The sequence below is a fragment of the Populus nigra genome, chromosome 13 (assembly GCF_951802175.1).
Source record: "Populus nigra chromosome 13, ddPopNigr1.1, whole genome shotgun sequence".
Lineage (NCBI taxonomy): Eukaryota > Viridiplantae > Streptophyta > Magnoliopsida > Malpighiales > Salicaceae > Populus > Populus nigra.
In genome coordinates, this window is record NC_084864.1 from 1,168,773 (window position 1) to 1,184,730 (window position 15,958).

The window sequence follows — 15,958 nt, forward strand, 5'->3', positions numbered from 1 at the left end:
AACCAGCTGTGCACTTAAACCGGCAAAAGTCAACAAGGGCATTACAAGTCTTCCAGCATGTGCCTCCATTACATCATGAAAGACTAGAAATTGCCAGAGCAGAGGTCAGGCTGGCATCCCACAGAGAGAGAGAGAGGCACAACTTGATCCTCCAATCTGCTTATTGGTTCCCCCGAATCATTGGAAGGAGAAGAAAACATAAAAAAAAAAAATCCACTTTGTATTTCCTTCTTTCTATAACAAATTACAATCTCAAATCTTAAACAGCCGAAAAAAGAAAAAAGGGGAAAAGGGAAATCAATTAGTTAGCTAGCTAGACAAGAACAGAACTGCAAATATCAAAGCCATAAGGCTCCAGCTTCTTTCAAAATAGGAACCAATTCTCCTGAAATATGAGTAGCCATAAGTGTATCCAATCCACCAAACAACTTTCCACCGATGAAAAGAGCAGGGAACTGAACTTTCTTGTTATTATTCCCCTTTCCACCAATATCATTACCAATCATTTCCAGTTCTTCTAAAACACTAATCTCATCAGCCTCATCAATCTCATAAACAGCTGGATTCACACCAAGCCCTAAAAGCAAACGTTTCGCTACATGGCTCATGCAGCATCCACGTCTAGCAAACACTATGATTGCATTCTCTTGTACCATCTCGCTTATATTTCTTGACCCTTTGAGCACTTCTTGAGCTGCAACCACTCCCCCATTGCTATGGTGGCTAATAAGTTGCGAAGGGCTTATGAGAGGCTTGTTGTTGGTGTATAAGGGTAGCCATGACTTGTAAGGTATTGCCTGCTGCATGGTTTACAATATAGGGAGACAAAGAGAGAAGGAGAATTTGTGTATGTTTAGCTATGGTGCCTAGAGATGAAGAGAAGAGAAGGGTATATAAAAGAATTGAGAGGAGGCGAAGACTTGATAAGCTTTGAAAGAGTCGTGCGTCAACGCAGTTAGGCTTCTTCTGTTTTTTTTTTTTTTTTTTCTGGTGTGACACTGTATGGGCGTTGTGGCTGACGTTTAGCTTATGTCATTCTTTCCTATTTGCATCTTTGATTTTATCAAGTGTGGCTACGTATAATTGAGGATGACCCCTTCTTTTTTTGTCAATATTATCAAACCCCCCATCTGGTAGATTAATTAATCTTATCCATCCAGATCTAGGATAAATATTAAATTAAACAGTAATAAAAAGTAAATTATAATCTTAATTAACCTGTCTAACTCCTTCTTCAAATGATTTTAAAAGCATATTCATCTTATCTGTCTAATATTTTGAGTTTTAGAAATCTTGTTCGAGTTTATAAAGTCAGGAAACAAAGCAAATCTGAATCTTTTGGATTGTGTTTTGATGCATGAAAATTATATCTTGATGATTAAAATGGAAACAAGAGATCATTGAGAATGGTATCTCTCTGGAAAAAGAAATATTATGAGTGTACATGTTCTTGATAATCCAGATTGTCAACGGATTTGAAGAAGAAAACACAAATTGGGAAGCTAGCTTGTTGAGAATGGGGATGATTTCGGCGAGATATCTATGACGTTTGCCTAGAATTACAAGAGAAGATCATGTGTGCTTACGCACGTTGTTGCAAGCCATGGAAGATTTTCTTACAACATGGTGTGTCGGTTTACATGTTGCATGAGATAATCTTTTGTTGTTTTTTTAGTTTGTCTTTGGCTTCAATGGAGAGAATTTCTCCAAATTTAGGCTATATCTCGTTGTCTCACTCTTAAAACTATTAATATAAAATCTAGATAGACTTGATAGGATGATTAATTTTAAAAATAAAAAAATATTAAACTAAGTGACCAATCAAAACCTTAAATTAACTGACAAACTAATGAGAATTCAATAAAAAACTTATTGGTTTTTTTTAAAAAAAAATTGGTTTTGATATGTATTAACTCTTCGAGCTTGTGAGCATAATTTTAATATTAATTTAATATATTTTTAAATAAAAAATATTTTAAATTATAATCACTATCATAATCTTAAATATATCTAATTATCCCGGATGGGATTTAACAATTGTGATTAATATTCTATCAATTTATTAAATTACACCCCTATTTGTTGGTTATTAGGCACGGATTTTAATTTGTTTTAATAAAATAAAAAACCCATAAAAGAAAGGGCCGCTGGCGGACGGTGCGCAAGAGCTGACGAAAGCCACGCAGCAAACGTTAGCCTCACGGTTACATCATCAAGAATCCGTGTGACGCCAGCACCTGGGCCCTCCACGTGGATCAGACTGCACTAAATGGTGACGTGTCTTTGTCTCCCTCGCATCAAGTACACCGGCCCTTCCCGCGGCTATGACGCGTGGTAACGTCCAGAATAAATGCCCCACGTGTTTGAAGGTTATCGTCAGTGCATGATTGGGTGCTTCGCGGCTCCTCGGTTCTCTCATGGGGCCCACATGTCGGTTCTTTAAATTTTTGCCAAAGATATATAATTCCTTATGTTTTAAATGGTTGAGTTATGATAATTATTATAATAATATTTTTATTTTTTTATTAATATATCAAAATGATACAAAATTATAAAAAAATTAATTTAAAGTAAAAAAATTAATCTTTAAAAATATTTTTTAAATATAAAAACAAACATATTCTAAGATTCGTTTATTTACTAAATAATATCATGCTTAAATTATATTTAGAATAAAAAAATTATTATTTTTTTAAAATCTTCTATTTTAACAATAAATAGAGACTAAGTTTTTTAAAAGGAAAATCTCTTAATTAGAATATAACAATAGTATCCCTTTTTTCTTCTTTTTATCATATTAGTTTTATCTCCATAACATTTATCTTATACTTGTCAAAGAAATATATATTATAGATTATGCACATACACAACAAGTATTTTCTTAAAAAATTAAAGAAAATATCATATCAAATTTATTTTAATGATATCAATTAAATTAAAAATTATTTGGTCGAGTCGATATAATAAATTCCACATTAATTTATTTTAAAATTCAATTACGATCATATTTGAAAGATTATTCTAATTTAATAAAACAACCCGTAATTTTTTTTTTTGATTTGAGGAAACCCCACTTCCCAGAAAGCGCACTTTGTAGGCCCAGGTAAGTGAGTAAAACCCCGGTTGTCACAGGTTCTTACAAGAGGTGTACGCTCTGACTCGAACTCGAGACCTGCTGTTCAGATTTTAAGCCCTTTGTTACCACGCTACGCCCCTTGAGGACCCCGTAAATTTATTCTATATACCTAATCATCATCATCATCAAAGGAAAAAAACACCATGATGGGTAGATTGAAAGTCAATTAATAACTTAATTTTTCATCTAGAAATAAGTGATTTGCACATGTTGTTGTAGTATTTTAAATGCAAAGCAAAAAAAATAGCTGTCGAAAGGCATCGTTAGCAACCAAAATTGATTAACATTGCCCACTTAGCCAAGTCTTATGAGGTCCTTAAACAAGTTGCTAAAACCTCAATAATCAAGAAATGATAGTTGTCAACACGCAAGGATTTGGAAAATTCCAACCACCTTACATCAGTTTCTTGCATCATCTAATCCTATGTTTATTATAAATTAATCTTGATTATTAAATATTAAACATGCTATCATGGCATGGATGGATAGTGATGAGGCTAGAAAAAATCATCTCGACAAAAATTAGGAGCCATGTTCATGAGTTGATAAACTTGGATCTGAAAGATTTGGTGGGTCTAGTGACACCTGTAAAAAAAATATTTTAATTAGTATAATATCTGTATAGGTTACAATATTTAAATGTTATTTAAATTTTATTTAAGTCTTGTACTGAACTTGTGTTGAATCTTATGTTATTTAAAAAGATGAGCTCTAGTCTTTTTTATGATATTTATTTATATAGACTTTTTTTAAAATGAATATATCAAGAAATATCAAGTTTTAATATATTTTATATAAATACTTCATAAATATCTAATTTATAAGATATTTAATATAAATCTTTTTAGGAGCATAAATGAATATTTATAGAGATATTTATGGAAATGTATATATTATATAAAATATTTTATAGGCCTGGGTCCAAAAATTAAAACTAGTCACATAAAATATGTTATGAGAGAGAAAAAACTACCATCTAAATAATATTATTATATTTTTTATGAATGCATTGTTAAAAATATTAATAATTTATTTAAAATTAAGTGAAAAAGACACTTAATTTAAATATAGGAAAACTGGTTTAAAAATATTCTAATACAATGATATCCTTGCCAAACATAGAGGCAGGACTTGACCCAGATCAAGGGTTTTGGACGGCATCAAATCATCATTAGAAAATAAATAAATAAATAAAAATCCTAAGTAACTACATTTGCTGGCTCAAAGCTATTTGCACTAACACAGGTTTAATATTTTGTTCTTCAGTGCGGCAAGATTTACATATAAAAATCTTGCACTACATACAGGGAATATAAAGTCATATGATAAAGATGTTTTGAACAGCAAAAATAAATGTTATATACATATCTCACATAATTAATAATTTTATATTTAATTAGTGTTTAATTACTCTTTCGAGATAGAAAAAACAAAGGTATTCTAGATAAAAGAATAAACATATTTGTTTTTATACTCGTTTTTGTATTTATAATAAAGTATGTTCTGTCTTTTTTATGTTTGTCTTTTCTGTCCTGAAATATTAACAGACAAAATCTTACTATATTTATTCTAGATAAACATACTTGTTTTTATAGTCGTTTTTGTATCTCTAATAAAATATGTTCTGTCTTTTTTATGTTTGTCTTTTTTATCCTGAAACATCAACAGACAGACTCTTATTATTTTAAATTTTTTAATTAATACAAACTATTTGAGACACTAGACTTTTTATCCAAGACTTTAATTATAAGTAGTCAACTATGCATAAGAATCTCATCATATTATAAATTGAAGAAAAGTTCCACTAGTTTTTTAGGACATTGTATTCATGATTTCACACTAGCTTCATCTCCCTTCTCCATTTTTACATTGAGGATATCTTGAATTAGTTTTCGCATATCAATAATGAATCACTAATTTTTACTCAATTAAATCTTGAATCTTAAAGAAATCGTTGATATATAAATATTTATTATCTTCTTGAAATCAACCTTATTCATTTAATCATCAAAATCTTGAAATAAATCATTTTAAGTTGACCTTTGATTAGAGTCAAATTAAAAATTTGGACTAAACCAGATTAGGCTCGAAATTAGGACAAAAAAAAAAACATTTTGGTCTTAAAATTTGAAACATTTTTAATTAGACCATTCAAATAAAGGATCATTTGATAGAAAATACATATTTTGTACGCTTAAAAATTATATATCATATTTTTTTCATTATTATTTTCAAACGGACTTTAAGAGTTTCCATATGGACACCGCTCCCAAGAGATTCCCTAGGAACTGCATATCTCCATTAACAGAAGCTTTCTCAAGCCAAAATGGAACCCCTTGTTTCAAAACATCCATCAAAAGAGAGTTAAAGATTTGTTTAACTAATTTGTTTATGAGATATTTCCCAATGGACAACAATGAGAAAGAAACAAAACCAAGAGGGGTTGCAGGTGTAGTTGGCATGAGTTCAACAAGAGTCTCTATTTATTCCTAGGGTTCTCCAACTCCATCTTCTGAAGGTTGAGTAGCAAATCACTGGAATCGAGGAAAACTTTGTTGGCTGAATTTGAGATTGTATGTGCAATTTCTCTTGCAGCTTCAATCTTCCTTAGAGTGATGAATGCAGGATTATTGGCAATGGCTTGACCAATGAGCTGAGCACTGGTGGCCTCTCCCTGTCAACCATTCAAGGAAAAATTATTACAATGAGAAGAAGGATGGGGTACGGAATTCCAAACGTAGAGTGCAAGGAACGGAGAGAGTCCTCATTCTAACGAGGATTTTAGCATTTCTTTTGTCTCACCTCGGCTCTGATAACAGCACTCTTCTTATCTTGTTCAGCTTTTTCCACAATAAATTTAGCCCTCTCAGCATCTTGAGCAGCCACCTGTTTAGCTTCGATTGCAGCAGTAAATTCTTTCCCAAAAGTCAGGCTTGTAATGGACACATCATCCAGTGCAATGTGAAAATTGGATGCTCTTGCTGTCAAAACCTTCCTTATTTCTCGACTAACAGCCTATAAAAAGAACCAAATTAGTCAACGCAGGATGATGCACGAACAGCTAAGCACACAAGAAAGAATGGACAATATAATCCTGAAGACAGTGCAAAAGTAATGGAGAAACTAGAGAAAATCCGATCAATATCTTCCACATTTCTCTACTAACAGCCTATAAAAGAAAACTCAAATTAGTCAACGCAGGATGATGCATGAACAGCTACACACACAAGAGAGAAAGGACGATATAATCCTGAAGACAAAGCAAAAGCAATGGAGAAACTAGAGAACAACCGATCAATATCTTCCATATTTCTCTACTAACAGCCTATAAAAGAAAGTTCAAATTAGTCAACGCAGGATGATGCATGAACAGCTACACACACAAGAAAGAAATGACGATATAATCCTGAAGACAATGCAAAAGTAATGGAGAAACTAGAGAACATCCGATCAATACCTTCCATATTTCTCTACTAACAGCCATCACAAAACCAACGTGAAAGCCCACTATCACATTGATGCCCAATGGAAGACTAAGGAACAATATTAATCATCCTAACAGAATATAGAGTGCCAGAGAGTCAACAGAGAATGATGCATGAACAGCAACTCATACACAAGAAAGTGGAGCAAATCTAATCCTGAAAATGATGTAGCATAATAATAAATGCAAAGCAATTGAAAACCTGAGAATACTAAGGAACAATATTAATCATCCTAGCATAATATAGAGTGCCAGAGAGTCAACAGAGAATGATGCATGAACAACAACTCATACACAAGAAAGTGGAGCAAATCTAATCCTGAAAATGATGTAGCATAATAATAAATGCAAAGCAATTGAAAACCTGAGAATAATTTATTTTCTTCCATGAACTGCCTAAACTAAACTAAGGCAAACAATAATATGTTTTCAAAACGATGCTTTGTCAACTGGATACACACAATACTAAAGGAACAATATAATCATAACCAATATGAAAGGTCATTTCAAAATTTCAACAAAATTAAAAAAAGCATAGAGAATCTAAAGCCAAGTTAAACAAAGCACTAGCTCTTGCTGATCATGGGATTGGAACTGGGAGCTTTCAATTTGCACCAGAAATCTGAATTATTAGTTATTATTACCTCTCTCTGAGTAATAAGCTGGCTGGCATTATACTGAGCAACCACAGATTTCAATGTTTCATGAATGATAGAAGGCAAGACTCTGTCATTATAATTTTCACCAAGGGTTCGATAAATTTCAGGTAGCTGGTCTGGCACAGGACGAGTCAGAACTCGAAGCCCAATCTTCACCTGTTAACAAATTTAAAACCCAATTTAGAGAGACGAATGATTTTACTAATGCATATAGATAGAAAACTTAAGTTCCATATATTCACAGGTGAAAAGGCAACTACCATCTATATGCAACTCTTATATTCATGGCTCTAGCATCCATCATAATCATGTTAACCCTAGAGCAATACCCAGAATTGATTACAAAATCACAAAAAAGGCAGTGGGTTCTAAGAAGTTGCATGAGGCACAAGTCAAAACCTTATGGCTATAAAAACTGAGAAAAGGGTGCCTTCGCCTACAAGGACTTCAATGACAGACAGATGGAAACATAAAAGAAAGGAGATATTTGAACTAAGGGAATGAACAAATGAACAAATGAGTGAGACCTGCAGAATCTTTCCAGGGAAATGGAAGCCAGATAAGGATGGAAAGTCGTTAATACTTTCAAGATTTTGCAGTTACAGAATCTATATACATCAATAGGGAAAGAAAAAACAAGAATGACATTACTATCATTTTGACTTCTTTAAGCAATAAGTGACCAATAGGGAAAGAAAAAAACAAGAATGACAGGCCTTGCTATAAAAAAAAGGAACATCAAAATAATTATAGAAGTATAGAAACGGAAGAAGTATTGTCTATCAGATTTCTGGCAATTTCCTACGACAAAAAATTAAAGAAATATGAAAGGTAGAAGAAATCTACCATTTGGAGATCGCGACTTCCTGAAGTACTCTCTACCAGATGGGGTCGTGCACGAACATCATATATGATGGGACGCTCAAACCATGGAATCATGAAGTGTGTCCCCTCAGGATAAACCTTCACATTGAACAATAAATATTAGAGCACATACTAAAATGCAGACATTAAAAAGATTTCTTAGTATCAGGATTACAAATTAAATCATGGCGAGGGGGGAATATGATACAGCATAAGTTTAACACACATTAATAGATTAATTACAAATGTGAATCGAAACCCCAGTTCCGAACAGGTCAAAACCTCTCCCCCAAACTAATCACCACACCATGAGAAGCAGGAAGCATTCCAGAAAGCCTAAGAAAATTGTAACTTGTGAAAAAGGAGATAATGTTAGAGTTTAGACAGCCATGCTGCTTCCTAGAGGCTTTAAGTTCATCTGACAATCAAATCACCGATCAAATCAATTTTTAACTTTTTATGTAAAAGGTATATTGAAAGATGGATATTCCCAAATTCAAAAGACAAAATCAGAAAAGATTGCATGAATTCACCATATGACCTCAATTACACAACATTGTTAAAGAAAATAGATAGCAAATAACACAAAGTAGTGTTTTTAGTTCTTTCAGAAAGCACTATCATGACACACAAAAGAAAGTAACAACCTTCTCTTTGATACCAGCTATACGGTTGAACATTATAGCTCGATGTCCACCATCAACATTGTAAAGACTGTTAGTAGCTCCATACAAACCAAGCCCACCAAGAACTCCTATCTTAATCAGAGTCCCAATGGCACCACCACCTGGCACCTTGGGTACTCTCACATTGTTGAAATTCATCTTCCCAAATTCTGACAACACAAAATCATTCATTCACATTAAGAAGGTCAACAATCAACATCCAAAGCAAACCAAGAGCATGAACTAAAGGCAAACTACAATGTTAACATAAATAGCATCAAAGGGATTGTTCACTTCCCATTTTCACATTTCCTGCTCTACAAAACAAAGCCAGAAAAACCCATCAAGGAAACTCAACCTAGAACACAAGAAGTTTATAACTTTTCTTTCTGGGCACACAATTTTGAAGAAAGTCAGAACTTTATAAAGCAACTAAGCTTAATAAAAGCAGACAAACAAACCCTTTTGAAAAAGGAGAGAACTTAAGTTACTGACTAAAATGAAGCAAAAGGATCAAACTTTAAGCTTTTAGATCTCTTTTTAATTGATTTTAGTTCAAAATGGAAAGAGCCCAGTTGAAATATGATGCCCCAAACATTAATAAACATAAGATAGCATATTTCAAATTAAAATGAGAGAAGCAAAACAAGAAGGGAGACCAAAATGATAAGCACACCTTAGGTAGGGTCTTCTAGCGAGAGAGAGGGGTTTAGGGTTTATAGCGTCGAGAAGAAGGGAGAGAAAGGGAGAAGGGGTTTAGGGCTTTTACCGAAGGAGAGTGAGGAAGCAAGGGCTCGTTTGAGCAGAAGGTCAAGAAAATGGGCCAAGCATACTATGTAAAACCAAGCCCTATGAATATATGATGTTTGATGTCTCAGTAATTGAGAAAAAAAAATCTTCTCATTTTTCTGATTTAAAATTATTGTTTTTTTAAAAAAATATTATATATAAAAAAATTATTTGAAATTATAATAGATAACATTTTTTATGTATTTTTTAGTTGAAAATATATTAAAATATATTTTATATTTTTTAAAATTTAGTTTTGATATTAGTATTTTAAAATAATTAAAAAATATAAAAAATAATTTAAAATTAAAAAAATAAATTCCAAGAAAAAAAGAAGCAAACTTTAATACACGGATGTGACCAAAGAAGAGCCAAGTCAGCAACAGTTAATAACCAACAAGATTTCGTTATCCACTTTCAGACATTGCAGGCTCCTCCTCACTCATTTTTCTCAAGGAAACCAAAAAAAATGGCTTCTTCTTCTTCTTCTTCTTCTTCTTCTCCTTCATCTCTTCTGCTCCCACTTGGTAATTCATCAATCTCCTCTTCGCTTTCTCCACTACTTCGTTTCTGCAATCATGTTCATTTTTCATATTTATTGTGGCAGGTTCATCTTCTGGCAAAACTACTCTACTTACCAAAAGACATGGCATTGTCAATGTCTTTGACAAAGTCCAAGGTTTGATGAACATTAGTGTGCAATGCTCAAACTTGGAACCAAGAAGTAGAGGTTCAAGAGCAAGAGTAAAGAAGGTGGATACAAGTTTGATTAAGAGAAGGGATTGTGTAATTGGGCTGGTATTTGGGGTTTCAACTCTTTGTAATATAGGCTCATTTGATAATGTTGCCAAAGGAGCTGGATTGCCACCAGAAGATAAGCCAAGATTGTGTGATGAAACCTGTGAGAAAGAGCTAGAAAATGTATGGTGAGATTACATGGACCCCTTTTGTTAAAATTGATCATTTTCAAATTGTGGGTTGCATTAATCCTGTTTGTTAATGAAGGTGCCAATGGTGACTACAGAGTCTGGGTTGCAGTTCAAGGACATTAAAGTTGGTCAAGGCCCTAGTCCTCCAGTTGGTTTTCAGGTGTGTAGACTTGTTCTCACTCCTCTGGCACATCTGAATTAGCTAGCCAGCAATTTGAGAAAGAAATGGCATACTAGCCATTGTCAGTCTCTTGCTCTCTAGTGTTCCATCTTCTTCAGCTTCTAGTGTTTCTATGGGGTTCTTTCTGACCCTTTATAGACCTCCAGATAAATTAATTGAGACTTCGGATATCATGTATGCTATGGTGTCTAAGGGCTCTAATGACCATTTCTGGCTTCTAAGATTCACCAATCTATACTGAGGATCAGTCCATATTTGTAGCATTATTTTTTTAGTTCGACGGTGAGGAGTATTCTTGCTACAGCTTGCATGCCAATTGAGATTAAATTTTCTCCTCGGATGTTCTCGTGCATTCAAAAAAAGTTAAATAAATTCTTTTGAACATTGATCCCAAGATTCGAACCTAGAAACTCAAGAAAAGGAACATGCTTCATTAACTACTAGGTGAATCCTTGGATAATGTTTAGTTATTATCTTGGAATCGAAAAGAATGAGATAGCCGGGGCATGTCCTCTTGTCTTTTATGTTTTGAAAGGACAAAAATTCACTCAAAAACAGTTTCATAAATAAATTTATTTTTATGTCTCAGTTTTTATTCCTTCAACCAAACACATTTATATCCCTTTTGTATTTGTGTTTTCTATCTTGGAACACTATGGCATTAGTTACAAGAATTGGCCACATCTAGTGGGTGACTAGTTTGACTGAGATTCCTTGGTCTGCCATGATTACATTGAGAAATTCGTTTGTTCTTTCATTTGTCCACCGCATCTAATGACAGTATCATCATGCTCACAGGTTGCTGCTAATTATGTTGCCATGGTTCCATCTGGGCAAATATTTGACAGGTAATTTATTTTTATGTTTTCTAATGGTTAATTAGGGATACCAATGATAAACATTTGGATGAAAAAAGAAACGAGGATCTATTGCTGTTACATTGCGCAACGCAAGGTGTGCATTCATTTATCACTTATGGAAAGAAAGAAAGTAACAATAGAATGCATATTGCTGATGCTGCTACTGAAAGTTCAATCCTGAAGTCCAATATTCAAGCTGTGCAACAAAGATTGTGCAAATCCAAGTTCTTGAAGGAAGCTGTAATGAAGCCTGGGCGCTCTTAGGAATCTGTCAATTGTGGGGGTTGATTGTAGCTAGATTGTGTCGCTAATTGTTTGATTATTTGCTTGGGATTTGTACAGCTCTCTGTTTTGTAAGCAGGGTATCTCCTGCTAAGTTAATTTTTCCTGATAGAAATTATTCATTCAAAAAAAGAAACTTTTGGATGAAGGGGACAGAGGAGAGTTGGTAGCTGTGGCCAGTTTTCAGCCTAAAAGATTGGCTGTTTTGGTGTTCATTCTTGCACTTGTTAGCAAGGGCAACTTGCTCAACTTCTAAAATTGTTCCTCTTACATTTTGCAGTTCATTGGAGAAAGGGCAGATCTATATCTTTCGTGTTGGCTCCGGTCTGGTAAGCTCCATAGATGGTAATCCATGTTAAGCTCGGGCAGTGCCACTGATCATGAAAGTGGGTTTGCTGTTTTTAGCTTCAAGTGTGCTAACAACTGCAAATTCTGATTTTGTTCTATAACGCACCTATGAATATCAGTTAACCTTTTAGATAGGTTTCGATGCAATGTATCTGAGAGTAGATAGATAGTGCCAAATGTTCCTTACCTTGTTGAATGATCTCTAAATTTCATTGCATGGTAAGCAGCATTGCATAATGTCATATAGACTATAGCCACACTCTGGTGACTGGAATATGAGTCAGGAATGCTCTGTCATTGACTTTTTCAATTTGAATGACTAGAATAGGTGATCAAGGGACTTGATGAAGGGATCCTAAGCATGAAAGTTGGAGGGAAGCGCCGACTCTACATTCCCGGACCGGTAATTTATTCACATCTTACTCATTTTCCAACCAGAAGAAAAAAATTGTAGATAACTGCAGAATGGATATCCCATCAAGCATCAGGTGCATTGGCCTAGGTTTGTTGGATTCTATATCAAACAGATGATGCATCAGCAGACTTTTTCGAGGTTTAAAGAGCTAGTAGCGAATCCCAAAACTTAATGCCATGGCTTCATACATATCGATCCATTTACCTGTAATTTATTCACTTCTTACTCATTTTCCAACCAGAAGGAAAAAAACGGTAGATAACTGCAGAATGTATATCCCATCAGCTGCATTGGCCCAGGTTAGTTGGATCCTATGCATACCGATGATGCATCATCAGACTTAAAATCCAACCCTTCTCTGCTATGCACTTTCTCGAGGTTTAAAGAGCTAGGAGAAAATTCCAAAACTTAATGCCATGGATTTATACATCTTGATCCATGGACTGCCATCGCAAGATGAGATGGTCTGCTGCTGGCCGCATCTTTCAATGTGTTTTCTTGACAACCAAACAAGAAAGTGTATTTGCATTAAGCTTCTAACAATGTTGTTTTCATGGCTTGTTCTTGTTTCTAGTTGGCATTCCCAAAAGGACTCACTTCAGCTCCAGGAAGGCCAAGGGTGGCACCAAATAGTCCTGTAGTTTTCGATGTCAGTTTGGAATACATACCAGGCCTTGAAGTGGAGGAAGAATGAGACTACCAAAATCTTCATCTCCCATCAATCCTTTCAGTCTTGCCTCTCTCCCATTTCATAATTTCTCCAAAGAGGTTTAAAATTTGAGTTCTTGCATTGTATGCCTTCCATCACGCCATTTTTTTTTCTGATACTGTACAATTGAGTGTCCATTTCATGATGTAAGTTGAGTAAACATCTTTCCAGTCACTGCCTCAACTTGTTTCCTTCAAGAATAGTCTACAATATCAAGAAAATTCAGTAACCTTCATTAAATCAGTAAATCCTAAGAGAGTTACTCTGCATAATTATTTTTTTGATGTTACAAAAATAATACAAGAAAGACGACAATCATAAATAAATATATAGTTCTACCGAAACAAGTCTCGATTATAAAGAATCTTGATTTGAATTTTTATTACTAAATATTTTTTCTATTCAAAACTAAATATTAAACTTTTCCGAAGAAAAAAAGTCACAAACCAAAACATGAAAAATAATAATAAAAATTATAAATTAAATAGAAAATAAATTCTAAATTAACCTAAAAATATAACAAATTCCGAATAGAACTAATCTGAGGGCCTTAACAATCTCTTGTGACTTCAAAAACTTAAATCTTGCGGAGAACAAAGCCTCTAAAATACATGTATGATAAAGTCTCACCATTTTCGAAGCCAAAATTAGAATACAACGCCTACCCTAGAAGGCTATGATTTTGGTGTGATTGTTGAAGGTCAGTTGAAAATGTTAGGTAATGTTAAGCCCTAAAATATATCTTGTTTTGGTGAGAGTTGAAGAAACGATTTAATGAGTAGCTAGCCAGTGACGGTTTCTAATCTCAATTGGGAAATGCTTTTCTTGGGATGGAGGTTGGTGTAGGATGAAAGATGGCCTTCCTGAATTCAAGAATATGGTTGGCCAAGGCTCAAAAAAGATGCCTTTCTTTTAACCGATTAAATTTTATGATTTTTTCCGGTTTATTATTCTAATTTTATGATTTATATCACGAGTTTTATTTTATTATTTTTAAATAAATTTTTTAATTTTATCTTTCAATATATAATATGTTTATTGAGAATTGATATTTATATTTTGTTTTTATTTACTTTCTATTAGATTATCTTAGTCTCATAATCTATGTTGTGTATTTGACAAGTTAACTCGGGTTGACTTGAGTTATTTTTTTCTTTTTTTTATTAATTTTTTTCAATTCTATTTTTCAATATTGGATTGATTGATAATTGAGCTTCATAGTTTATTTTGATTTACTTTATATGAAGTTATCATAATCTCATGATCCGGGTCATAAATTTAACAAGTTAATTTAGATTGACCTGGATCAATCCAATACGTTGTCATCTCAATATTTTTTTGTTTTAAAATATCATCTTGAATTTTTGTGAGTTAAACTATGTTTTTACTAATCGTCTGGGTTGCTTTTAGACCCGTTAAGTTATTTAGGTCACATCGAGTCTACTCCCACACAATTTATTTATTTTTTATTAGAAAAATGTTAGCTACACCTAAGTTTTATTTCTATGTTAAAAAAATTGATTCGATACGCAGTATAGCACACGACAACAATCTAGTATATCACTATTATAAAACTTAACCCGGCCTATGATCTTATTCAAGGCTCGAGTCATGAGTTGGGTGGGTCAACCTATATCAATCCAAATTAGTATTGTTTCAAGATGTTTTTAAAGTTAAAATGATATTGTTTTAAATATTTTTTTTAAAAAAATTCAATCCAAATCTTACTTGTGTTTTAACTAAGTCAATTAAATTATGGTTTGATATATTGAATTAATCGGATTTAATTGAGCCACTTCTCACTTAATTCAATATAAAACTCAATCCAAGATAGGTTTTGAGTTGGCGAATATACCAAATTAGTTTAATAACACAGTAAATACAACTTCTTCACAGGGCAATAATGTTTTACTTTTCAAGTAAAAAAAAGGCAATAATGTTCTAGCATGCAGACAATATCAATTTGCTTATTGATTCATTAAAAAATAAATAAACCAAATTGCGTATTGATATATCCACAGAATAAATGTTGTTAAAAATGTATCTCCAATTTTGCAAGTCCAATTACAGTTCTAATTAGGTATTAATTAAGGATTAGTTGATGAAATCGAAAGAATTAAGCTATTAATAATGTATATACCTCCACGTGCGCTTCTGAATTTGGAAGCCAAAATGTCATTTAATTAGGTGGAATTAAGGGTGATCGTCAAAACCTAATAAATCCTAAAAAACCACACCTCATGCCCTTTTAAACCTCACAAAGTCTTAACAAGCTCACCAACCTTAATTTCCTCTATTTGCCCTAAATGGAGTTGTAAATTAAACCCGAGTCAATCCAGTAATTAATTCATCGATTTAAAATCTATTTTAAATTAAAATTTATATATTTTAAATTAAAATTTTTTATTTAAACTATATAGTTTTGATAAAAATAAAAACTATATTATTTCAATAAAAATATAAAACAATTGAATTGACTCCTAGATTTATGAGTTAATTTCGGTAGTTTATAACCCGAGTTTTGAATCGGGTTAGAAAATGAGCTAAATCTTATAACGATACGTATGATAAAATCTCAAGTATTAACCAGCCAGAGATTTCCCTTGAAACACCACCAGATTCAGAGAATGCCATGGC

The 15,958-nt window shown here is 33.1% G+C and overlaps 3 protein-coding genes across 5 annotated transcripts in view; 1 reads left to right on the top strand and 2 right to left on the bottom strand.

Annotated features, from left to right (window-relative positions):
• LOC133671545 (peptidyl-prolyl cis-trans isomerase FKBP16-3, chloroplastic-like) overlaps nucleotides 1-13,561 on the top strand; it is a 97,366-nt gene extending 83,805 nt beyond the window's left edge. Inside the window, exons 2-8 of one of the 2 annotated variants that reach the window (XM_062092319.1) lie at nucleotides 10,077-10,124; nucleotides 10,205-10,518; nucleotides 10,603-10,686; nucleotides 11,506-11,555; nucleotides 12,130-12,178; nucleotides 12,526-12,600; nucleotides 13,187-13,561. In XM_062092319.1, the coding sequence (XP_061948303.1) occupies nucleotides 10,077-10,124; nucleotides 10,205-10,518; nucleotides 10,603-10,686; nucleotides 11,506-11,555; nucleotides 12,130-12,178; nucleotides 12,526-12,600; nucleotides 13,187-13,306 (740 nt within the window). In that variant the 3' untranslated portion in view covers nucleotides 13,307-13,561. Of the gene's footprint in view, nucleotides 1-9,986; nucleotides 10,125-10,204; nucleotides 10,519-10,602; nucleotides 10,687-11,505; nucleotides 11,556-12,129; nucleotides 12,179-12,525; nucleotides 12,601-13,186 lie in introns of those variants that run through there. The other variant, XM_062092318.1, reaches the window with a different exon arrangement.
• Nucleotides 200-916, bottom strand: LOC133671541 (glutaredoxin-C9-like). The gene has a single exon (XM_062092310.1). It carries the CDS (start codon nucleotides 804-806, stop codon nucleotides 339-341), a length of 468 nt encoding a protein of 155 aa, XP_061948294.1. The 5' UTR covers nucleotides 807-916; the 3' UTR covers nucleotides 200-338.
• LOC133670513 (prohibitin-1, mitochondrial-like) lies at nucleotides 5,414-9,644 on the bottom strand. Of its 2 annotated transcripts, XM_062091018.1 has the most exons (6): nucleotides 9,485-9,644; nucleotides 8,791-8,978; nucleotides 8,126-8,242; nucleotides 7,265-7,435; nucleotides 5,939-6,151; nucleotides 5,414-5,810 (listed from the first exon to the last, which is right to left on the bottom strand). In XM_062091018.1, exons 2-6 carry the CDS (start codon nucleotides 8,965-8,967, stop codon nucleotides 5,616-5,618), a joined length of 873 nt encoding a protein of 290 aa, XP_061947002.1. In that variant the 5' UTR covers nucleotides 8,968-8,978; nucleotides 9,485-9,644; the 3' UTR covers nucleotides 5,414-5,615. The 2 variants fall into 2 exon arrangements, with proteins under 2 accessions (XP_061947002.1, XP_061947003.1); XM_062091019.1 differs by lacking the exon at nucleotides 8,791-8,978 and having other exon boundaries at nucleotides 9,485-9,638.
• Nucleotides 13,562-15,958: the final 2,397 nt, after the last annotated feature.

Excerpts from the sequence above, each read along its gene's own strand:
- LOC133671541 (XM_062092310.1), bottom strand. The coding sequence starts at position 806 with ATGCAGCAGGCAATACCTTACAAGTCATGGCTACCCTTATACACCAAC.
- LOC133670513 (XM_062091018.1), bottom strand. The coding sequence starts at position 8,967 with ATGAATTTCAACAATGTGAGAGTACCCAAGGTGCCAGGTGGTGGTGCC. Across the intron at positions 6,152-7,264 it reads AGCTTATTACTCAGAGAGAG|GCTGTTAGTCGAGAAATAAG; the intron begins GTAATAATAACT and ends TTCTTTTTATAG. Across the intron at positions 5,811-5,938 it reads GTGCTGTTATCAGAGCCGAG|GGAGAGGCCACCAGTGCTCA; the intron begins GTGAGACAAAAG and ends AATGGTTGACAG.